Source organism: Babylonia areolata, chromosome 20 (assembly GCF_041734735.1).
Source record: "Babylonia areolata isolate BAREFJ2019XMU chromosome 20, ASM4173473v1, whole genome shotgun sequence".
In the NCBI taxonomy this organism is placed as follows: Eukaryota; Metazoa; Mollusca; class Gastropoda; order Neogastropoda; family Buccinidae; genus Babylonia; species Babylonia areolata.
The window spans coordinates 32,680,800-32,706,795 of NC_134895.1; the positions used below are offsets into that span (position 1 = coordinate 32,680,800).

The 25,996-nt window shown below is 39.4% G+C and overlaps 1 protein-coding gene across 4 annotated transcripts; it reads left to right on the top strand.

Moving 5' to 3' along the window:
- The first annotated feature begins 1,057 nt into the window (after positions 1-1,057).
- Positions 1,058-25,507, top strand: LOC143295424 (ras-related protein Rab-10-like). 4 transcript variants are annotated; one of them, XR_013057014.1, is made up of 7 exons: positions 4,392-4,751; positions 7,311-7,371; positions 10,809-10,947; positions 13,092-13,181; positions 15,580-15,681; positions 17,773-20,113; positions 20,181-23,388. XR_013057014.1 is itself a non-coding variant. In XM_076607115.1 (6 exons), exons 1-6 carry the CDS (start codon positions 1,070-1,072, stop codon positions 17,845-17,847), a joined length of 591 nt encoding a protein of 196 aa, XP_076463230.1. In that variant the 5' UTR covers positions 1,058-1,069; the 3' UTR covers positions 17,848-25,507. The 4 variants fall into 4 exon arrangements, 3 of the variants coding, with proteins under 3 accessions (XP_076463230.1, XP_076463231.1, XP_076463229.1); XM_076607115.1 differs by lacking the exon at positions 4,392-4,751 and adding an exon at positions 1,058-1,193 and having other exon boundaries at positions 17,773-25,507; XM_076607116.1 differs by lacking the exon at positions 4,392-4,751 and adding an exon at positions 2,470-2,599 and having other exon boundaries at positions 17,773-25,507.
- Positions 25,508-25,996: the final 489 nt, after the last annotated feature.

The following is a 25,996-nucleotide window of genomic DNA, read 5'->3' on the forward strand; positions in this document are numbered from 1 at the left end:
CTCCTTGAGAAAGTGAAACTGAAACTGTTCTGGTTCGGACAGGTCGAGAACCTGCTACAGAGGCCTGTTTGCATGACCATAGTTTTGTCCTCAAAAGCTATCATTCGTGGCAGAGTCGATTCGGCGTTTCACTTCTGATCCAGTGTTCACCAGTATGATCAGTGTTTGAAGCCCCGTTTCGACATGGTGTTATGTCCTTTAGAAAGGCACTTTACTACGATTTGGCTCACTCCACAAAGGAGTCAATGTGTAGTATACTTCACTTCGGTTGGGGAAGGTTAGAACGGCGGAAGGAGAGGATTCGGCTTTTCCTTCCTTTGCCGCTGAGCCCTAGATACAGTCAACAGTGGATATAAATTCACTGCCCGATGGCTGTAAAAGAACCTTTTTAACTTTTTAAACCCTCTTTTTTGACATTCACCGAAAAATGGGTTTTCCGTTTCTCATCTCTGGCAGTGATTGAACACGGTTGTGTTTTTTTTAAACAAGTCATATGTAGCCAGATGATTACTTGTACGATACAACAACAAGATAAAACTTTCAAAAACTCATCAATGATGATACGTCAACAACGTTAAAACCATCCCACTCTGAAAACTCCATTTATGATACCAGCACGTCAACAACAGGATTAAAACCAAACAGCACACCGACGAACTTCCAATAGGCCTATTTCTAGTACTTGCAGAACATTCGGGGGTCCTTCGCAAGGCGCGAGCGCGCTCAGTAACACACACACACACACACACACACACACACACACACTGCAAAGACAGACTTCGGTTCAGAAATGATTCACTATAACGTGGCTGATAACGTGCCACCAAGAAATAAACACATTTGGTGGACAGTTACTGAACTTCAGTCGGAAATCAGTGTTACCTCACCATGCTGTTCTAATCACTGTTGTCCCCGGATGTCGAAAATGACATTTGACCATGTGCAATCTGTCAGCTTGTGATTGTAAATTGGGTCGGCGCGAAATTATAGAAGGATTAAAAAAAAAAAAAAAAAAAGTTAAAAAAAAGTGGCAGTACCGATTTGTTCAGAAGCGACATAAATAGTAATCATGATGGCCGAGGTCTATGCTGTCTTCAATTTGGTGTTCGTTGGAGATTCAAACACCGGGAAAAGTTGTTTAATGTACAGGTTCACAGAGGAATTTTTCGACGTAAGATATACTTCAACAATTGGTAAGTATACCTGTGTAGCCAGTTTCCATCCAGTAGGAACATTTAATCAGCAGGTGTTACTGTCTATAGGTGTATAGGGTAAGTGAACATCTTTGGAACTGGAATATCCTCACAATGATGTAGTTGTGTTTTTTTGTTGTTGTTGTTTTTGTTGTGTGTGTTTTTTTTTTTTTTGGGGGGGGGGGGTTAAGAAGTGGGGGGGACACCTTCGTTTCGAAGCTGACCAAGCAAACATATCATTATCTGTCCAACGGTCTTCTCGATCTCGCCTGTTCAGAACTAGGTCTTTTTAGGAGAAGGCGCAGCGCTGTGTGGTTCAGATATGGACAGAAATTGTGACGCTGCAGGGAGTGTAATTTGGCGAGTACAGGGACAGGTCGTGAGTCATTCTTAATCAGACCCAGCCCGAGATGTCAAGCCCAGATAGAATGACTCTCAATGTATGCATGTATGTATAACTATATGAATATGCATACCTATGTAGGTATTTATTACCTACTGAGCTGCGTGCGTAGTTGTATATGTTTGATCTCTCTCACTATCACTTTTAAACACTATACAGATACCCCAACGCTAATCCTAACACCGTCAGACAAAACTCACTGATATTTCGATTTAAAACGCAAGGTGTCGCGCTCAGATGGGCTACACTGAGACACGCGCACGCACGCTCGCACGCGCATGTATGCACGCCCTCATACTTGTAAATGCACGAAAACACAAGCATACACACTCCTCTATCCCCGACTCCCCGCTAGACACACTCACATGTGCATGCACGCTGATGCACGACGTCAAACACGCATTCAGTTACGCACTGGCACCCATGCACTCAGTGTACTCGTTCACATAATTATAGCCCCCTCGCGCGCAAAGGGTAGCAGAAGGGAGTCATTTTTGCCCTGTCCAAAACGAATTTCTTCAGATTCATTTGGCCATGTTCAGATCGAATAAGTTATGAGGGTTTAGGTCTACTTACAGCTAGAAAATTAAGCTGTTACTATACACCACTTGAGGTGATGAATTTTGGAAATGGTGTCAGACCAGATAAACTTGATCAGTTGGGGGCTGAAAAGAAAAGATCCTAAGACCGAGGAAGCGCAGATAAAACTTGACGCCAAAGTGACGTACCTTATACGTATCATGAGCTAGACTGATAAAACTATTGTTCGTTACAATCAGCCGCTTCTGCAACACACACACACACACACACACACACACACACACACACACACATCAAATACCTGGCTATGCCAATGCTGAGTTCACCAGCTTTCGCAGTTGACGCAAAATGGCTATGCCACTCATAAGTGTGTTGTTCGCTGGTGATTCGGGCGTTGGTAAAACGTCTATTCTGAATACGTTTTCCGATATAAGATTCAAAGAAGCATATATAGGAACGATTGGTGAGTAATATATATATATGTATGTATGTATATATGTAAGTATGTACATAATAGATTGTTTTAATCATAGAAAATTTATATACCAATTTATAGCCCGTGTGTGCATGTGTGTGTGTTTGTCACAGTGCCGTGTGTGTGTGTGTGTGTGTGCCGCGGTATGTGTGTGTGTGTGTGTGTGTGTGTGTGTGTGTGTGTGTGTGTGTGTGTGACGGTGTGTGTGACGGTGTGTGTGTGTGTGTGTGTGGAGAGAGAGAGAGAGAGAGAGAGAGAGAGAGAGAGAGAGAGAGAGAGAGAGTTTATACATTAGGCCATAGTACCTTAGATTAGGCCGGGAATATGAAACAGAATCTCACATTCACGTCAGTAGGTTGGTCCTCATTTTGTGACATAATATCAAGTACGCTTCGACTCTTGATTGCTTTGCACAGATAGGGAGCGAAATTACATCACTGAATAACTAACTACACACATCATGTAACGAAATTCCTCTACAGTTTTTATATAGAGTTGTCAGTTTGTGTAACTTTTCTTAAAAATGGAAGGACAATAGATTCTGACCAACTCCAGGGATAGCACCCTTTGTCAAATAAGGAACTGAAAATATTAACCAGAAAATCAAAAATAACTTAGCCTGTTATGCGTTTTTATAATTCCATCTGGGCCAGCAGCAGTAATGATGGATTTCACCCTTTTTAAAGCTAATAACATTTCCTCTTTCAAAAGAGGACGATTTCGATTGTTATCACCGCGACTGATTACCTACATACTCATTTTCATAAGTTGTTCATATATACCTATTTTAACGTGCTTACACCACCAAGACCAAGTTTCTCTAGTGATGACTCTTCCCAGACATTTTAAAATTCAACTAATATGAACCGCCCAAAATTGAAAACGTGTGAACGCATACATTGCAAATGGAAGTCGTTGGACAGAGCAATTATGATGGACATATTTACAGACAAGTCGGCGCGCGTGTGTACTACTGTACTGAGGTGTGTCAGTGTTTGTGTGCTCAGTCTGAAAATGCATGGCCCATTTTTGTTGTTTTACTTCAATGATTTATCTTCCGCGTATCATATTTCAACGCATTACTTATTCTTTTATTTATTCTATTACAGTGTTATACGCAAACTGACATAGGAGTCTCAAGGCCTTATCAGCGCGTTGGGTCTACTACTATAGTATGTCAAGATCAGGCATCTGCTCTATAATTGTTTCTTTAAATACAGCATATGATGTGGTGTAACCACGAACCTGTGAACAGAACATGATTCATTTATGTCCGTTGGTGTAACGTTCATTGATCCGTGTGGCACCTTGAAACATGACACTCAATGGTCATCCCAGATGCTATCTTTGAAAGGCAGTTTACAGTTAGATTTTCCCATTTTATACAACGATGCTAAAAATGTGTCAGTCCTGTAATCGATTATTTCTTTATTCATTTTTGTTCAGTAGTGTTTGCAACGGTACTTTTTGTGCCATGATGGAATTTTTATTTGCACTTGTTCACCCAAACGTTTCTGTTCGCACGTATTCGTCGCTTCGTAGCACGCAACTCAACCATCTTTTTATTTTCAGCTGCTGGTATGTTTGAACTTTCAGTATTGTTTTGAATTCGGACCTAGACTAACTCACTGCATATCTACAGCCTATATATGAATATCTCGTCAGAAAACATGATATATCTTTACTTAGAAATTACTCATTATGATGTGGCTTCTATCGTATCATTGATCAGCATGGTTTTTACATGTGCATTATGTCCCTTTGCTGAACTAATCACTTGCGTCCCCGGATTTAGGAAATGACGTCAGATAAGGCAAAGTCTATCAGCTTGTGACTGCATAAAGTAGGTCTGCATAAAACGCCACAGAAGGAAGTTAACGAAATTCTTGGTAAACACATTCCGTTCTGAAACTGCTAAAAGCCTTGCACGTCACAATCAGCTGCCTCTGGTGACAGAGCGAGGAAACCGTAATTTTCTTCGTTGAGTTCACCGGCATTGACAGTTGACTTAAAATGGCCAAAAAGACCTACGATCTTCTCTTCAAGTTGCTGCTCATTGGTGATTCAGGTGTCGGCAAAACTTGTTTATTGTTCAGGTTTTCGGATGATGCCTTCAACACAACATTTATATCAACAATTGGTAAGTAGATTTACTGTGCCCCATTTTAATTCAAAATAAATGCCCAACCGATATGTTTACGTTGCTTTCTGGGTGTCGTCTGCTTCGGAACTGAGGAAGTGCAAAATCAAGGAAGCGAGAAATAACATATTACGTACACTGTAACCCAACCATTAGTTGTTCATCCTCGAGATCTATCAGTGTATGAAAGTCTTAGCAAGTTTTAGAGGAGAAAGGCTCAGCATATGAATCATGTTTATTATCTCAAACCATGTCCATGTTTTACATTTTTATTTAGTTCTTATTCGTGCACATACAAACCAACATCAGTTTGCCGAATATTGTCATTTGGTTTTTGACGTATATAGAGTATGTTCAAACAACCCACCAAACTAAAACATGGATTACAAAGACTGAAAGAGGAGTAAGCAGGTCTGGACTAATGACAAATGTGCCAGTTCTGAAACCAGCATCATCATGTTGAAAGTCCAGTGCTATAACAGTATTCAGCTACTGTTCCCATCAACTGCCAGACTCATCACAATAGTTATTTGTATCAAGATGTATGTCATCCTGCAATCAAATATAAACATGTGTTTTCTCTCTTTAGGATTTTTATGCAACTTACATGAATAGTCTGCAAATAAACTTGAAGCATTATAGACTTAGTTATATATGTCATTTTCTTATTTCAGTTTTCAAAGTTTTTCTTTCAATATTTCCAAGCTTATTTCTTAAAAAACAATTTCTAAAAATTCTTCATTCATAAGAATTTTTATTCATTTTGTATATTTATTTGTTTATTGTTTTTGTACTTTTTTTTCTTGCACAGGCATAGACACCCCCTCCTTTATTACACACACACACACACACACACACACACACACACACACATATATATATATACATACACATACACACACATACATACACACACATACAGAGTCAGATTCTCACACTATTTGTTCACTCTCTCTCATTTAGTCATATGCACACCCATATACACTTAACTTGATACCATGAATAAAACAATGAATGGACAAATAAGATATTGTGAAAAGTGCAAAAAGAGAACCTGTTGTAAAACTGAAAACTGTATATGTCACATATATTTGTTTTCAATTTGAGGCTTCTGTTTATTTAAATTCTATGAAATTTGTTGATTTAAATTTAAATGAGGGTGGTCCTCGGCAAGCCAAAACAAGGAAATTGTCCTTAAGCTTTTGATGATGTAAAATACCAGGCTTAATCAGTAAATTAGTAATTGAACTTATGAAGTTAATAGGATTGGGAAACAGCTATTGCTTTTCTCACACTGTCTTCAGCCAGTGATTGTAGAGATGTTCATTTGAATTATAGACAAGACACATTTTGCTAATGGTACTGCATTCTGTTCAGAAAGCTGTTAAGTATTTATGTTGGGAGTCATTCCTGTTTTTTAGTTTATACTTAAACTAAGTTAAACAGTCAAACTCAGTCTATAAAAAAAAAGAGAAACAAAACAGCCACCACAATAAACAAACAAAAAAAAAGAAAAAAGGAAGAAAAAAGAAACCAGCAATTGCAACAATAATGAACAAATCAAATGAACATGACAAACATTATAATTTTTTTTTAAAAAGAAAAAAAAAAGGGTTATGGCTGCTGGGTATTTTATTTTTTGAATTAAAACTTATCTCTCTCTTAAGTTTTTACAGTTTTTCTTTCTCCAAATTCAAGCAGTGCAAGTAAAACTTGTGTTTAAAAATGTATGTATACCTGTGTTTGGCTGTTGTGTATACACACACCCATTGTCACCAGTCTGATTTTCACTAACACAATCAGTAATCGTTGTCAATCTTTCATTTTATGTCCTATTCCTTTCTCTCTCCCTCCCTGTCTAACCTCATGAACTTTGTCTGTCTGCTGCCAAGTTTGTTTTGTTTTTGTTTTTTAATGGTTTTTAACAAAATGTATTATTTTAAATTTAAGTTAACCTTTCTGCTCATTTTCTAATTATGGTTGTGTTTTTTTCATACCCTCAGGTTTCATATTGTTTCAAATTATATGGAACTGTCTCTTTTTGAAATCCTGTCAACTCCACTGTCTCAGCTCAAGTCAGTCACAGTCATGACCTTACCTATTTTTGTGTTGAACCCTGCACTTCCATCAGTATTTGAACTTTATAGTCTTGTTATTTTTTTTTTGTTTACTCCTACTAGTGCAGGTATACCTTTTTAAAAATGTTTGCAATTGCATAGTCTGGGTACATGATACAGCTTCTTAAGTTTTTCTAGAGACATAGATCTATACTTGTGTGTCACATCAACGTCAGTCTTCCATTATTGATTGCAGATCATTTAAAAAGAATTGTTTCAGTCATTTGATTTGAAGGCTACTTTCTTAGTCAAAAACTTTGCTATGTGAATTCATACAAATTGTTATACACCAGGTTTAGTTAGTGCTTGATCTGTGCTGTGCATGCCAGAGATATTGGGATAGATCGATGAAAAATAGCTCACACATCACTGTTGATAATGTTATGACTTGTGCAAAGTAGTTCAGCAATTTTATAACATGTACAACTGCGGTCTGTTTCAGGCATAGATTTCAAAATCAAGACGGTGGAACTTGGAGGCAAGAAAATCAAGCTTCAAATATGGTAAGTTCTGAAATTCTGAGTTCTAAAAAAAATAATCTTGGGGCATGCTAACACAGGGATGAATAAAAAGTAAGAATTGCCCAACTGTGTTGGGCAAATAGAGCATTGTGTTGGGCAGGCCAGGTCATTGCTGAACCTCATGATCATGATGTTGAACTTTGCAAAATATGTAATTCTACACTTTAAACAACAGACAAGGAAGTAAACAGTTGTGATGAAACTTTTATAATTAGCTGTAAAGCTCCTTGCTGTTGGCTGCTTTTTCAGATAACCAGTGAAAAGCTAGAAGCTCTCTGCACGTCTCTTCCAATTAGAAAGCACAGGGCAGCACATGTAATGTTTTCATTTTAACAAGTGGACTATGCTTGTTACAGAGTTTCTGGTGCTTTTTGATTTTTGTTGGTAATACAGGATCTTTTCATTCAGCTACTTTTCCAGATTTTTCTCTTCCACTTTGTCGACCATGTTATCATGCACTTAAGATCTACAAATGGTGCATATATTCATGATTGTGACCAAATTCAGATTTTATTATGTGCAGCACAGTTTTCAAATCAATGTTTATAGATATCTGTGTCAATCCAGCTGCATGATAGTATATTTAACATTGGCTGTAAGTGATGACATAGTTGTACTGAGGAATCAGAATTGGAATTAACAGACATTACCAGTGTGTGTGTCACTGTAATTAACAGTGATAACTTCAAATGAAAATTGTTCAGTATTTCTACAATTTTGCTGTTCTGCTTACTTCTAAAATGTGTCTGTTGACAGTGTTGTCAAGGATACTACTTTCATTGTTAGCACACACTACTACTTCTTCTTCTTCTGCGTTCGTGGGCTGTAACTCCCACGTTCACTTGTATGTACACGAGTGGGCTTTTACATGTATGACCGTTTTTACCCCGCCATGTAGGCAACCATACTCCACTTTCGGGGGCGTGCATGCTGGGGATGTTCTTGTTTCCATAACCCACCGAACGCTGACATGGATTACAGGATCTTTAACGTGCGTATTTGATCTTCTGCTTGCATATACACACGAAGGGGGTTCAGGCACTAACAGGTCTGCACATATGTTGACCTGGGAGATCGTAAAAATCTCCACCCTTTACCCACCAGGCGCTGTTTAACGAGATTTGAACCCGGGACCCTCAGATTGAAAGTCCAACGCTTTAACCACTCGGCTATTGTGCCCGTCGTAAGCACACACAAAAAAGGAAGTTTTATCATAGGTGAGGTAGAAATCACACAAATTTGTCAGAAGTTGCTCTCTCTGTCATGGAATTACACATGCACATAGTATACGTGTGTGTGTATGCACACACACAATGATACACACACACACGCAGTTGTAAGTATATTCATCTTACTGCTTGTACATTAAGCAAATGACAAGCAAACAAGAATAAAGAAGCTGTCAGAAGGGGAAATGGTGAATTTGATAATTTTAAAGAATCCACCTTAAAATACAAAATATTGACGCTGACACAGATTAGCTATAGTATAGTGATTCTAGTTGACTTTGTGCAGAATTCTTGCAAACATTGTACTTGTGCGCTGCATTTTTACTCTTGTAGTAAAGCCAGACTTCACGCCATTTCAAACCATAAACTAGTGTCTTAAAAGCTGAGTTCAAAACTGATAGAAAAATGCAACTTGAATGCGATCATGTTCAAGATCAAGCTATTTTGTTTATATTATGCAAAAAGCATCTCCAAGTATGGGACTCTTTTACTACATATTTCATTTTCAGGTGCATTTTAAGATAATGATAATTGGTCTCTCACTCTCAGGCACTCTGCTGATACTTTCACTGTTTCAGTATCAGTGCAATTATTTTTACAACACACACACACGCACACGCACACACACACACACACACACGCACACACACACACACACACACACACACACACAGAGGCAGATTTACATCATTTAGTATTATTTTTCAGTGGCACCTGTCAGATCACTGTCATCAAAGAACTGATTCTGGTATTTCACACACTGTTTACTAACCCTAGATTGTGTAAACACACATGACATAGTGACATACACATGTATACTACTAATTCAGGGAGTGTATTATATGAGGGGCACACATTATGTTCCACAACCTGGATGAACAAATGACGACACAACTTTGCTGTTAATATCACATCTTTGATCAGTTTCATAATATTTGTATCACATCTTTGATCAGTTTCATAATATTTGTATCAACATTTTTTACATGAGTCTGTAACCATTTTCATTCCATGTGACAAAATGTCCAGTAAGGGTGACGGATCTTCTGCCAGCAGTGCTGACTTTTCGCGAAGGGAATTTCGGGCTATGATGTATTTTGACTACTGCCAGGGAAAATCTTTTCAAGAGAGCTTTCAGAGTTTAAAACACTGTTCTGGAGATCATTCTCCATCCAAAGCCACTGTTTTTCAGGTGGTTCAGGCAGTTCAAGTCTGGCCCTACAGTGTTGGAAGATGATGACTATTGTGAAAACGTCTCTAGGGTAGAGTCCCTGATTAAGATGGACCCAAAAATGACATAAGCCGAAATACAGGATATCATGAAGATTTTTCATCAGGAAGTCTCACTTGCATTCTTTACTACTGCCTTAGCATAAGGAAGTTATGCCCATTGGGTGTCCCATAACCTGAGCAAAGAGCAGAAACAGGATACAGTGGATTGATGCACCCACATGCTAAGAAAATTTGACGGAGGAATGTCTACTCGCATCTGGGACATAGTAACGGGACATGAAAAATGGGTATACAAATACCTCCTCTAGACAAAGCAACAGTCAGCGGTGTTGGTCTTTCCAGATGAGAACCCACCTGTGATGTTCAAAGGAAACAGAAGTGCTTCCAAACAAATGATAGGGTGTTTCTTTGCAAAATCTGGCCACGTTGCCACTGTACTGCTTGAGGACAGAAAGACGGTTATGGCTGAATGGTATCTTAACCACTGTTGGCCTTAAGTCTTCCAGGCATGGTGCAAACGGCTTCCTCAAATGGGTGTCCATTGTCTACTGCTCCATCATGACAATGCCGGTGCACACACAGCAGCTACAACTCAGGATTTTCTAGCTGACAATAATATTCAGCTAGTCACTCACCCACTATATGCCCCAGACTTGGCGTCCTGTGACTGGTTTTTGTTCCCATCGGCCAAGAGGCAGTTGAAGGGAAACCAGTTTCATAGCACTGAAGATGCCTGAGCTTTCTTTGAGGGTGTCATTTTGAATCTACCCCAGTCAAGGTGGTCAGGTGACATGACAGCTGATTTGAGAGGATGGCAAAGTGTGTGCAGGCTGATGGGGGATTCTTTGAAAAACTGGAGTAGACAGATTGGTTGTAAGTGTTGAAAAACCAGGCTGCAAAACATAATGAGTGACCCTCATAAAGTCATATAATTTTGTGAATGTGATTTTTTTTCAGGGACACTGCAGGACAGGAGCGGTTCCACACCATCACCACCTCTTACTACCGTGGTGCCATGGGAATCATGCTGGTGTATGACATCACTGCTGCTAAAACCTTTGAGAATATTTCTAAATGGCTGAGGAATATAGATGAGGTAATGAGATATGTCCATACTAATGTGTGTGTGTGTGTGTGTGTGTGTGTGTGTGTGTGTGTTGTCAGTAGTCTCTATTAGTGTACATACGTCACTCTGTGTATGTGTTTGTAAGCATGCATGCATGTTTGTGTGTGTGTGTGTGTGTGTAAGTGTGCATACATGTGTGTTTGTGTGTCTCCATGACATCTTCAGATTCCAAAAATTTCAAATTTTATCCTAAAAACAATTTTATCATGAAGTCCAGCCCAAAAGAACAAACCCCAGCAGACTTAGTAGTCCACTTCCCCAAGGCTTGCAGGTAAATTATGGGAACTGCAGCTCTTGAGGCAGAAGTTTGGGTATGGGTAGTCATCAGCTCAACATATTTTGTGTAAATGAGTGATATATATTTTCCAGAGAGAATATATATTGATATGCTGTGTGTGTGCATGTGTGTGTGTGTGTGTTGTGTGTGGGCATGTGTGAGTGTTAGCATGTACATGCTCATGGACTTGTATGCAAATGAATATCTAAAAGTACATTACAAAAAAACAACAACAAAAAAAAGTATATAAAGGAGCCCTTCCCAATTGGAAATGGAGTGAAACAAGGTTGTGTCCTCGCGCCGACCCTCTTCACGATCTTCTTCAGCATGATGCTCCAACAGGCCACTGAAGATCTTGGCGACGACGACGGTATCTTCATCAGATACCGCACTGATGGCAGCCTATTCAACCTGAGGCGGCTACAGGCCCACACCAAGACACTGGAGCAACTCATCAGAGAGCTTCTGTTTGCCGACGATGCTGCCCTCGTCGCCCATACAGAAGCGGCCCTGCAGCGTATAACGTCCTGCTTCGCAGAGGCTGCGCAGCTTTTCGGCCTAGAAGTCAGTCTGAAAAAGACGGAAGTTCTCCACCAGCCTGCCCCACAGGAAGAATTCCACGCTCCTCACATCAACATCGGTGAGACAGAGCTGAAGTCGGTCCACCAGTTCAGCTACCTAGGCTGCACCATCTCGTCTGACGCCAAGATCGACAAGGAGATCGACAACAGACTTGCAAAGGCAAACAGCGCATTCGGCAGGCTGTACAAGAGAGTGTGGAACAACAAACACCTGAAGAAAGACACAAAGATCAGCGTGTACAGAGCTGTTGTACTGCCCACCCTGTTGTACGGCTCCGAAACCTGGGTCACCTACCGGCACCACATATGACTGCTTGATCGCTTCCACCAGCGCTGCCTTCGCACCATCCTCAGCATCCACTGGAGTGACTACATCACAAATGTCGAGGTCCTGGAGCAGGCAAAGACTATCAGCATCGAGGCAGTGCTGCTAAAGACCCAGCTACGTTGGGCAGGGCACGTGTCCAGGATGGAGGACCACCGCCTGCCCAAGATCGCGCTGTATGGCGAACTGTCCACTGGCCACCGTGACAGAGGAGCACCCAAGAAGAGATACAAAGACTCCTTGAAGAAAGCTCTCGGTGCCTGTCACATTGACCATCGCCAGTGGTCCGCGGTAGCCGCTGATCGAGAGACCTGGCGACGCACCATCCACCAAGCTGTCTCCTCCTTCGAAAACAACCGCAGGGCCAGCCTTGAGGACAAACGCAGAAGGAGGAAGAACCACGACGCTGCAGCCGCGAACCCAGACCAGACTTTCCCTTGCAACCGCTGCGGCCGACTCTGCTTTTCCCGCATTGGCCTTGTCAGCCATGAGCGTGCCTGCATCAGACGTGGACAACGCCCTTCCTAGATCTTCGTCAGCGAAGCCAGGCCATGATGATGATATATATATATATATATATATATATATATATATATATATATATATAAGAATAGATAGATAGATTCCTACTTTAATTGTGTTTATATTATTTCCAATTCATGATATTACTTATTACTTTATTTCCAATTCATGATATTACTTATTACTTTTTTTATGTAATATTCCCTAGATAGATAGATTCCTACTTTAATTGTGTTAATATGATTTCCAGTTCATGATATTACTTATTACTTTTTTATGTAATATTCTCTTCTTCCCCCCTGCCCAGTATTCAGCAGTACTCTGCCCAGTATTTCATTCTATTGTAAAGTACAAGTAATGATCTGGAAGTTGGTACAGTAAAAGTGTATTTGAACATGGTGTGTTTTAGCATGCCAACGAGGATGTGGAGAAGATGATTCTGGGGAACAAGTGCGACATGGAGGACAAGCGACAGGTGCCCACCAGCAGAGGAGAGTCTGTGAGTGTTTTTTGTGTGTGTGGTCATCATCATTGACATTGCCACTGTCTTTGTTGTTGGCACTCATTCCTTCCTGACCATTGTAAATTGATAGAGGCGTCATGACAGAATTGGTTCGTCGTTGGACTTGTTCAGTGCTCACCAATGATCAGGGTTCGAGGCTGTGTTTCAGCATGGTGTTGTGTCTTTGGAAAAGTCACTTTTCACCAGTTACTATCACTCCACCCAGGTGTGAATGGGTACCTGACTTTGGCTGGGGAAAGTTAAAAGTGGCGGAAGGAGAGGATTGGGCCCTCCTTTCATTTGCTAAGCCCCAGACCAAGACACAGTGGATATAATATATAAATTCACTGCCCTGATGGCTGTAAAAGGCTATGGAACCTTTAGCCTTTTATTTTTAACCGTTTTTAATGATTGCTGTACATGTGCTTTACTGTCAGTGTTTTCTTTGTTTTGATGATTTTTTTTCTACACTTGTCATTGTCACCCTTGTCACTGTAATCATTGTTATAACTGAAAAACTTCTTGCTGAAGGATGAACAGTCATCATTTCTCTTTGTGGTTTTTACTTTCTCTCTTTTTTTTTCTTTTTTATAATTTTTTTTTTTAATGATTTTTATTTTATTTTGGACTTGTCATACTCATAGCCGTTATCATATCCATCATCTTATTGTTACAGATACATTGTATGAGTCATCTTTCGTCTGCCATTGGTGGTTATTATTGACCTTGTAATAGTTTCTGTGCATGTGATGATTGTGTGTGTTGTTTCCATTAATCTGATGATTTCATTACACACTTGTCATTGTCATCCTTGTCATTATATCATTTCTATTACCGGTACTGATCATTGTTGCTGTGAAGAAAGGACTTCTTGTACATGTTAATCAGAGTCGTTATTCTTCACTGTGGCTGTTCTCTCTCTTTCTCTCTCTCTCTCTCTCTCTCTCTTCTCTCATCTCTCTCTCTCTCTCTCTCTCTCTCTCTCTCCCTCTCCCTCCCCCCCAATAGTACAAAATGGATCTGAGTTACTGGGGTTAGATAACACTGTTTTTCATTGTGAAACAGTCCTCTTGTTGGTTCTAAAGAAATTTTTAGCTGTAGATATGCGAACACCTAATGATCTTGTTTATGGTGACACAAATCGCTATCCAATATATATGAACTCTGCTGTGAACTGTATTCGCTACTTTTGCAAATGGAAAATACCAGAATACCATTTAAGGCTTATGAAATGTGTAACTTAGATAATGAGGGAAAGAAAAAAACGAAGGTTCATCATTCATTCATTGTTTGAATATGGATTTGGTTTTGTGTTGATGGAACAGGGTGTTGGAAGTATTGAGGGATCTATAGCTGGTTTCTGCCAAAGGCTAATCGATTGTAGATGGCAAACGAGGTATGATCACATTCATACCAGTTATAGATTCAATAGTTACAGAACCTTCTGCAGAGTTTCTGATTTAAAACCTAATCTGTTAGATGTAGACAAGCATCTGAAATGTTTAACACCAAGACTTAGTTTTGGGATATCAAATTTGACGATGCATTGCTCTAGGTACAGAACTTTTAGTGCAAATGATTTGATATGTCCTTATGTCGTCAGACCCAAGAAAATGAGATACAAGAAATATGTGTCAAATGTTAATAAAACTGAAATACTACAAGCATCTCCCTGTATTTAAAGTCTCTTGATGTCATCTAGCAATATCAGTGGCTTTCATAATTTTTCCTTGTTTTTCTATTGGGCATTCAAACTTAGAGAAATTACTCTTTGTAAAATGAATAATCATTGTTTTGTTAACTGTATTTATGATTGTTTCCTTATGTTATTTCATTCAGTTGTATTATGTTCATGTGAATGCCTTCACTTGCAGCTGAGGCCAGATGTGAATAAACAATTACTTTTCCTATTCTCTCTCTCTCTCTCTCTCTCTCTCTCCCCCCCCTCCTCCTCCTTAATGTTTTTGTTTGTTTACCAGTTGTAGTTGTTATCCATCAGCTTATTGTTAACAAACACATGAATGATTTTTTCTCAGGCAATGGCATATCATTGGTGTGGTATTTTACTTTGATCAATGGATTCATGCTTACACATATTCCAGCCATAATCATCATGAAATGATTAAATGTACTGGCACACATCTCTGTAGTCTTTGCTCGGCTATATGAAATATATCTGTTGGACTTGGAGAAAGCAGTGTCATGCTTCAACTTTTTTACTGTGTTATGTCCTCCTAGACAGGAAATAGGAAAGAATCTGTTCTGATGAATGAGTATTTTTTACATTTTCTGATGGTGTTGGCATAGGATTGTAGTTTGTACCGTTGCATAAGTCTATTAAGTGGGTTGTGTGGAAGTGCATGATTGAATGGTATGTTATGGGATGTGTCAACAGATTGCTAAAGAGCACTGCATTCCATTTTTGGAGACCAGCGCAAAAGCCAACATCAACGTAGAAAGGGCATTCATGGACCTTGCTCAAGCCATTTTGAATAAGGTGAGAATTAGGGCTTTATTTTTTAAAGCACTTGTTTAGTGACAGGTTTACTTTGCCTGTTTCACTGGGTTGGTGTTTATGGGTGTGTTATTTGTAATTCGTTTGTTTTGTTTTTACTCATATAAGAATGAATCTCTGTGATCATCCTGATTTTGTGATGTCTTGTGTGTATCCATGCTAGTAACTCTATGGATTCCTTGCATCGCCTTTTAAGACATGTGGGGGCGCCAAACTTGGTGTGATAATAAATATTGATGTTTCCCTCACATCCATAGTACTGCTACTATTATAATGTTAGAATGATTGTGTGCAACAGAAAAGCCCACGAAACGGCATAAAGTTACTTAACATTTCAGCATAAGACTTACAGATAAAGGAAGATTTCAAACAAATTTGAGATATATTGATAAATGAAACTTTCTAATAAATACCAGCATTTTAAGGTTATCCCTGTCCAAGATAATGAATATGAATAAAGGATTTTTTTCCCCATGGATATGCTGATAATAACTTATGATAAGTATGAAAATATTATCTGCATACGCCTGCCACAGGCAGACTGAAAATCAGGAATTTACCCTTTTTTGTGAAAGAAATTGTACCTATGGTGTTTTAAATTCTGCTAGCACTGTCAGTCTCAAGACCTCACATTTGTGGATGAGTTATATTGCAAAATTATTGTTACCCTGCCTTCATTTCAGCCATTTTTGTAGGTGTGCATGATGGTATACGAAAAGTGAAACTGATATTTTATACAGCTGTCTATGCACATATGCAAATAGACTTGAGGATCATTGTGCAAATCTTTTCCAAAGTTGACTCTGTTTTCTGTATGACTTTATGTCTGCAAAGTCTCAAACAGAATTTGTGAAACAGTCAGTGTTTTGAAATGAAACGTAAAGATTGCACAATGGGTCTGAACTTACTTAAAAGTTGATAATTATGAAGACAAATGTGTGGACATCTGTGTGTGTGTACCATCCCATCTTTTTTTTTTTTTTTTACATGTCTGACTTTGATCAGAATGCAGTATGAAGAAAATTGTGCTTGTGGTATGTCAAACATTTAAACAATTCTGCTATGAGCATTGTCAAAATTGCAATTATAATATTGGATGAACTTATGAATGATCAGTGCTTCAGGTTGATCTTGGGTTTATAAATCTTGAGTCTTGAATGTCTTGACTGCTTTCATTATGTATTTTTCATTGTCTTTTATTTTGGACAGTGGCGAAATATCTGAGAAAATGCTGATTTCATGTCCTTGGAAATTGTGATGTTTTAGAATTGTGTTTCATTTATTTGAGATACAGGAAATGCGATGTATGAGATGATGAATGAATGATATGGAAACTTATATAGCGCCTATCCTCGGTTGGAGATCAATCTCTAAGCGCTTTTCAAACTCAGGATCATTTGCACAACAGGCTGCATACCTGGGTAGAGCGACTGACGGCTACCATTGGGCGCTCATCATTGGTTTCCTGTGTCATTCAATCAGATTTCAGGCTTGCACTTATACACACTCAGATAGACATATAACATTTTACATGTATGACTGTTTTATTTATTTACCCAGCCATGTAGGCAGCCATACTCCATTTTTGAGGTGTGCATGCTGGGTGTGTTCTTGTTTCCATAACCCACCGAACGCTGACATGGATTACAGGATCTTTAATGTGCGTATTTGATCTTCTGTGTGCATATACACACACGAAGGGTGTTCAGGCACGAGCAGGTCTGCACATATGTTGACCTGGGAGATCGGAAAAATCTCCATCGTTTACCCACCAGGCACTGTTACTGAGATTTTAACCCAGGACCCTCAGATAGAAAGTCCAGTTCTTTAGCCACTCCGATATTGAGCCTGTCAGATAACAATACATTATTTGTTTCAGTGTTGGAAATTGTGTTATCTTAGAATTATGTTAAGAGTTAGGTTTATTTTATTTCAGATAATGGAAATTGAGTTGTTTCAGACTGCGCACATTTATCAGTCATAGATATTGTAATATTTGTAATCATTATTATTGATGAAAATGTATTTCAGCTATAGATATCCTGATTGATTTGTGTGATGGTGTTGCAACAGACTCCGGGTCGGGAAACGGAAGTGCGTGGAGTGAACGTGAGCAGTCAAGAGACAGGGAGCAAGAAGTGCTGTTGATGTGTCGTGGTCACTACTACATCTGTCTGTCTGCCTTGTGCCAGGCTGTGCATGGGACCTGTCCAATTTGTACAGAACGCCACCTCACCAGATCTGTTCCCTCCAAGCTGCTCGCTCTGCCATCACTTCAGCTCTTTCTTTCTCACTCTCCTCTTCTGTGACATGCTGCTACTACTACCAGCTCTGGGCTCCTATCTCTCTCTCTCTCTTTCTTGATACATGTGTGTATGTATGTGTTCGGGCTCACATCTGGAATGTATGTGGATCCCTTTGCCTGCCTGCCTGCCTGCCAGCTTGTCTTGTCTGCCAGCCTGCAAATCTGCAGATGTTCTTCCTGTTTGTTGCCAGCAGCTGAATTGCTCTGCACGAATGCAAGGAAGGGCGCATGGATGTGTGTTGGGTTTAGATTGGTGCGTGATGTCGTTGGGCTCAGATTTGTGCACAGTGTTTGCAAATGCTTGAGAGGTTTGGATGTATAGTGTTTGTATAGATGTACGGTAATAAAAGGAAGCGAACTGTGGATAGTGTGTGTATGTGTGGATTGTTTGGTGTAAATGTGCTTGTGGTTTTCAGATGGGTGGTTGTCTGCTCTTCTTAGTGCAGGAGGTGGATGGGTTATAAGTTCGAGCATGACTGAAAGTTCTTGTGCTTTGCTATTCCAGATTTTCTGTCCATGATTTCTTTACATGCTGTCGTTTTGTTTTGTTTTTTTGTTTTTCGTCAGAAAATACTGTAGTCTGTTTTAATCATTGCCGCATTGGGTTGTATTGTTGATGTGCACTTTTTTTTCTTCTTAGTTTTTGTTTCGCATGTTTTTTTGTTTTAAATTGTACATAACAATGTATATGGATAGTGTTCTTTGTCAACATTGACAAAAGACTTGAGATTGTTTCGAGAAATCAGACATGTTCTGGAAGCTGGTTTTGAAGAAATATGGGTAACAGTAAACCACAGCGCTTGCTTCTCTCACTGGATGTGGACAGTTTCAGATTGCTAGCGTTTTCCATTAGCTGGTATCTTTTATTACCAGCCTCACTGGTAGTGATGGACATCTACACATTACAAATTACACAAAATTAAGTACATACACACACTTGCTCGCATGTATGCTTACATGCATTATATATATACACGCATACTGAAATACGCACACACACTCACACACACACGCACACACTCACACACACACGCACACACACACACACACTTGTTCTCTCTGTGTCTCTGCTAATGGATATGCAAATTCACCCCATAGTCCGATGAAATGTATCCCCACTAAAAGAAAAAAAGAAGAAGAAAGTACAGACATTAAACATCTGCATTTTTTTTAATCCCTCTCTGGTTTGCGTTTGTGTGTGTGTGAATAGCAGTGTGTGTGTGTGTGTGTGTGTGTGAAGAGTCTCAAGCAGTTAAATTCACTGTTGACAACCATCAGTTTTCTTTCAGCATGGCATGGTTTATGTAAGATTATTAAGGACGTTTCTGGTGATCAGTCTGGGAACATTTAACAGTCAGTATTAATTTGCGCACTGTTTGGGCATGGTGTTGTGCCCTTGGGAAAGACAATTTACTCTGGTTTTCCTCACTCCACCCAGATGTGAATGAGTACCTGAATTTGTTTGGGGAATGTTAAACATGGTGGAAGGATTAATTTGGGCCTTCCTTTACTATGCCAAGCCCAAGACATGAATTCACTGCCCTAATGGCTGCAAAGGCTATGGGACCTTAAACCACTTAATCCTGAATCAAACATGTAGGTTTGTCATTAATGGGCTCATAATCTCATCATCGTGAATACAAATTACTTTCTTATTTAAGGGTGTTTTTTTTCTTCTTTTTTTGCTCAGTTGTCATATGACATATACAAGATGGGAGGGTGGGAGCAATACTGGTGATAGCTGTTCATGTGTATGGGGGGCAGGGGGTGTAGATCATTTTTATTGCTCAGTATTTTTGGTTAAATTTTTCATTTTTTCATCAGATTTAGTATGAACAAATGCGTTTTGTGGTTTGTATGCATGTGCGAAACATTTGCATATTTTGATTTGATGATGTGTAGATAAATAGGTGTTTAGTCAGTGATAGTATAATTATGTACCTTTTGAAACCAACATTTTTCTTTTATAGTTTCTCTAGTAGCTGATGGTTTCTTTTGAAATAATCTTCAACATTTCTTATATATAAAAACTATTCCAGAAGATAGCCAAAGTTTTACTTTTTGTAAATTCAGATTTTGTGTACTTGTTTGGGATCATCAAAGTATTAGGCAAGAAAAAAAAAAGTAAGTTAAAGTTCAGATTTTGTGTACTTGTTTGGGATCATCAAAGTATTAGGCAAGAAAAAAAAGTAAATGTAAGTTAAAGAGAACAAGCAATTGCCACCTGCAAAATCCAAGAGTGCTTTTGTTGTTAACAAGCATATTTTTGCCTTCTGAAAACTCCAGATAAATGCTCTTTAGAGGAAGATTTGTGTGTTTAAGAACTCTCTCACTCAAGAGTGTAATTTGTTACAATCAGTTCAGTTTTATTGTGCCATTACTTGAAACATTGTTCTAAAAAAGTATGATTACCATATTTAGTTTTAAGTTAGTGAGTCAGCATGGGCTTCATATGACAAGGGAGACTACCCAGCATTCAGTCACAGCTCCTGTTAGCAGCTTGTAACATTAGTACTCTTGACTTTGCAGATGACAAATCTTTTTTAAAGGAATGTTGCAGAATTTTTAATACACTTATCTGCCAATACCGTGTCTGTGAGGGTCTGAGTTGAAATCCTGGTTTCGCCCTTTCTCCCAAGTTTGACTGCAAAATCAAACTGAGCATATAGTGATTTGGATGAAACAATAAAACCAAGGTCCCTTGTGCAGAACACTCTTGGAGCACTGTAAAAGAACCCATGGCAACATAAATTTTGTCATCTGGCAAAAATCTGTAGAAGAAATCAAATCTGAAAGGTACACATGCATTCAAGACCTAACTTGTGTTGGTCAGGCATCTGCCAAGTACAGGTAGTTCACCGTATATGGATTTGTCAACAGAGATGATGCATTGAGAAACTGAAACTGAAAGCTGGCGGTTTTGCAGCTAGTCTCCGAGCCTACACAGTTTGAACCTCTAAGTGTGATGCTTGAGGTTTTCATAAGTATTTCCTTCATTGAAAGTGATGACCAAGGCTTTCCTTTCATTGTCACTAAACCCTTGGCAAGAATGATCTTGTCTGACTGTTGGTATGTCAGATACCAAGGGGTGACTTAGAAAAGAAAAGAAATGGCCAGTAGAGCAAAGGAGCTTGCTAAAACTTTTGTCAGTTTGACGTCATAAGCTTAAAATTCTCAAACAGTATATGAAAGAATTCCCCTTCTCTAGTCCATAATTATGTTCTCTGTATGCAAAGGTCAGGCATCTGCTTTTAAAGAAAAAAAGGAAATTTCCATTTTTTATGCAGAGTTTGTGTGGTATATATATGGATCAGTCCGCATGTTTAAAAAAGTTGTTTAATTTTTATGCAGGTTTGGTGTAGTGTATGTGGATCAGTCTGCAAGCTTTGAAACAAAACTGAATCTCACGGTACGCCGAGTCAGTCTATGATGATGACGATGATGGATCGTGGTCGGAGGTTGACAGTTTAGGCATGTTGTGCTTATTAATAATCCTTTTCCTGATTGTATGGCAGGTCTTCATTTCCAAGTAACCTCTTTCAAATAAGTTTGCTGGGCTACTGTGGCCTACTTCCCTGCTGTAGAGATCAGTTTGGGATGGGGGTGTGGTGGATTGTGGGAGGGGGAGGGTAGGGAGGTGCTTCAGCTCTCTGCTTGTGCTGCCTCCCGTCTTGCAGGAGTCAATCTGAGTCAGGTGGCTGATGCTTTCACGGTGGTTGAAAAACAAATTCAGGATTTTGTTTTGCTACACATTGCAATGGACAGTGACTCTGAATTTATTTAATGGAGCACTGAAACCAGGCAAGTTCCTGAAGGTGAATTAAAGTTAAAGGTCCCATAGCCTTTTGGACAGTGAATTCATGTCCACTGTGTCAAGGGCACAGCTTAGAAAGGCAGGGCCTAATCCTCAGTGCCAGTTAATTTTCCCCAACCACAGTCCAGTACCTATTTTATGTGGGTGGAGTGAGAAAAGTCAGAGCAATATGTCTTTCCAAAGAACACGACGCCATGCTGAGTTGGGGCCTCAAATACTATCACTGGTGAATGCTGTATCAGAAGTGCAATGCCAAACTGACTCGGTGTCTTGAAGGTGGACAGGTTTCCACTATTGTCCTGGCCTGCACCTGTAGCCCTTTCCACAGTTCTGAGATGGTCCTGGGTTTTGGGGGAAAGCCTAACCACCATGGATATACCCATGCAGAATCAGGTGTTGGACTTAAAACACAAGTTCACCAGTCATCAGCGTTCAAGGGCCCATTTCAGCATGGTGGTGTGTCCTTGGGGGGAAGGCACATAACTCCAATTTTCCTCACTCTACCCAGCTGCAAATGGGTACTTCAGCTGGTGATGGTTAAAATGGTGGAAGGGGAAGATTGGCCCCCACCTTCTTGTGGTGAGGCCAAAGAGACAGTGGATATGAATTTGTTGTTTTCGGTGGTTGTAAAAGGCTATGGGACCTTAAACATTTAACCTTAACCTGACTCTCATCTGGTATACCACACCCACAACTGACTCAATACATACTGTCTTGATCGTTCCCGCCCCCCTGCCCCCACTCTCAGCCCCCTTTTCTTTTTATGTGATATAGCTTTGCAGTTCATGTTATTCATAGTAACAAAATATACAGACTTCACAAAAGGTGAAGAACCACTTCATAAAAGAGGCGTTTCTGTAAAATCTTTGAGAAGACAACCACCAAGAGGTGATTTAAATTATGCCAGCTGCGTATGGTCTGCCACTGGCCTCATTGAATACACAAATGGTTGATTCAGGCATGCATGCACCATAAACAGCTTGAAAAAGGTGTTTGAAAAATAACTGTTTCAGCCAGAAATTGACAGTTCAGTAATTTATAAACAGTAGCTGTTGTTTTCCATTTGACAACAACAACAAAAAAGGAAGTGCATGTGGAAGAAAGCACTTCTGGTTAAGTAGTACTTATTACATTGGCTGGCTACACCACTGCCGGAAATTCAGCATTATTTCACCATGCCTCCAAGAAGAAAACTGTGCCAGTTCTCAAGTGGTCCTTAACATTTTGTGAAGCTGTATGACCAGTGCTCAACTGACTTGATGCAAGTCATCACTTGTTGATGCCATGGGAATTATTCAACTATTCCTTTGCTTTAGAGATTGCATGAAGACATTTCCTAACAAGGTGGTGGTATTTGGAGTGTTTCTCATAGTGTATAAAGCTTGTTGTTTGTAAATCAGTGGCATCTGCTCTTTCTAACGCTTTGCATGCTTGAGGGAAACGGTCTTCACTTACATTTTATCAGCATGCAGGAGCGCAGACACGTGCTTTCTATGGAAAGAAGTCGTTGATTTTGATACAATGTGTACCCATGCTTGAGCATCATCTGGAGATAAAAGCTATCACTTGTCTTGTAGTGACAGGGTGTTTGTGTGGAATGAATCTTTGTGTGGAGTGGGGTTGTTTATCTGTCTGTCTGAATTCAGCGTGCACTCACATGCAGACACACGGACGAACCAATGTGCATTGGAATGATTACATGCTTGTGCACTTGTATGCAGTCACAGACACAAAACACACATACACATGCTCACACATGCACACACACACACACACACACACACACACACACACCAGAAAGACAGCAGGAAAAAAAGGGGGGAAGCATGTAAACTGTTATATAACTTCAGAGGAAGAACAGCTGCTGTCAGCAATAGCTGCTTCTTTTTGCAGCTGCAATTTACAGCCTGATTTGAACTTCAGACCAACAGTTACATGGCAAACAGCAGGCTCATTTTGGTCAGGTCTTCCTTTAGTTAACTGAAACGTTGAAAACTAGTGCTTAGTTTTTTGTATTTATTTTTCTACTTACTTGATTCAGAACAACAGAAGCTAGTGAGATAGAAATGAACACCGCTATCAGTACCAACAAAAATACATTAAAGAAGATTTGTCATGGATTCTCTGGCTCTTACAATTCACTTTCTCCTGTCCCTTTGTATGAATGTGTAATCAAATGATAAAAGAATGATTATTACAGTTTTATAATGGTTGCTACAACAACCACTGCTGCTGTTAGTGTTCCTGCTGCTACTACTTCTGTTGGAGTGTATGTACTGTGCTTATCATGTTACAATATGCAGACTTTACACAGTAAAGTTAAGGACCACTTCAAAAAAGCAGGTATCTTGACACTTGACATGATCAAAGATAAAAAGATTTAAAATATATGTATATAAAGAGAGAGAGAGAGGATGTAAATCAAGCAAGTTGCATTATGGTCTGCCTCTGGCCTCTCACTGAATACACTAACATATGTTCATGTACATGTACATATTTCAGCAAAAAATAATTAGTTCTTCAGTGTTTCATAAATGATAGTCGTGGTTTTCCATTATATAAAAAAAAAAAATAAAAAAGGAAAACTAGCTTGTCTGGTAAAACATGGACTGGCACTCGTAACACAGGCTGCATACACCACTGTTGGCAACACCACTGTCAGCCAGAAATTCTGCATCATTTCACCATGCTCCCAAGAATAAAAACAAAACAACAACAAAAAAAACCCTACAAATTCTCAAGTAGTCCTCAACTATTTGTAAAACCTGTATTATTTTAGAAGAAGCAGGTTAATCTCCTTTGTCCTGAGAGAAGTTGTCATTCGCCCTCATTTTCCAGATCATTTACTGAATATCTTTTTTTACAGGGAGATTTTTTTTTTTTTAAACTAAAGATGCAGAATGATGTTTCTCTCTTTCTCTTCCACTCCCTCTGTCTCCCTTCTACCCACCCCTCTCTCTCAAAGGCAAACATGAAAGAGCAGACAAATGATCATGATGTGGTATGTGCTAATGATTCCATTGTTGTACTCATTTCAGTGACGTCTGGCTGTTGGGTTTTCATGGGATTTGTGTTACCCCCAATCCCTCCTCCCTTCTTTTCTTTGGAGTGCAGTTGTATGCTCGAAGTGTGTGTTTGTAAATATCAGTTGCTTAGATGCTAACTCAGGTCATGCTTTGGTACGCTTTGTACATCACAACTCGACTGGCAGTTTTGTAAAAAAAAAAAAAAAAAAAAAATTCACTGTATTAGCTTCCAGACTTCAGTTTCGTTGAATAGTTCACGGATAAAAATAATTCATCTTGATTATCTGATGAGAATAACACCACAATTTTTTGTTTTGCTTTTTATGTGAGAATTTATTGGATTGAATTCACTTTGAATGCAGTGCACACACAAAAAAACAAAAAACAAAACAAAAAAAAAGCACGAACTTGTACATGATGCATTAACACCTGCTTATTGTCCCTGATTCTGTGGCCTTTCATGCCCTGCTGTCATGGTGACCTCAGTTTCAGCACCCTGTCCGCTTTCCATGTTTGGAACATTGTGGTTGTCTTCACTCTGGAGGGGGACATTAACTCAGTCCAGCTCCATGACTTAAGTGATCATTGTTGTCAGTACAGGACTTGAAAGGTGGTCTCCTGTGTATGTTGAATCAGAACAGGCACTTCTCAGCATCACTGAAATGACTCAGCAGTGGTGCGGAGGCCTTCTCTGGTGTGTAGCCTCCTGGCAACCAAACATTGATAGTTCCCTGTGGATTGCCAGCACTTAGACTGTGGAAGACCATCCCAGGACTGTGGAAGACCATCCCAGGCATGGCTGTGTTTGGGGGACTTGAAATGAGTAGTGTGGGAGTAATGTCACTGAAACGGTGCAGAAGATGGGGTAGCATGAAAAAAAGACATGTAGAAAAATAACACCTGCTTATACCCATTAATTATCTTATCCTATTTCATATAAAATGTTACTTTGATACTTCAGTGTGGGCTGACTTTTATTTTACTGTGAAAAACTTGCATTTTGAAGGTAACTTATGTCTTGGAGGAAATAAATTGTGCACATAGCTGCCATTAATACCTGACATTGTTTTGGTCATGAAGAAAAATGAGGAAAGTATTGTTGGATCATTGTATGCCAGTAACCTGCATTATGGAGACAAATACAGGTCATAT

Excerpts from the sequence above, each read along its gene's own strand:
- LOC143295424 (XM_076607114.1), top strand. The coding sequence starts at position 4,625 with ATGGCCAAAAAGACCTACGATCTTCTCTTCAAGTTGCTGCTCATTGGT. Across the intron at positions 7,372-10,808 it reads AAAATCAAGCTTCAAATATG|GGACACTGCAGGACAGGAGC; the intron begins GTAAGTTCTGAA and ends ATTTTTTTTCAG. Across the intron at positions 15,682-17,772 it reads CTCAAGCCATTTTGAATAAG|ACTCCGGGTCGGGAAACGGA; the intron begins GTGAGAATTAGG and ends GTGTTGCAACAG.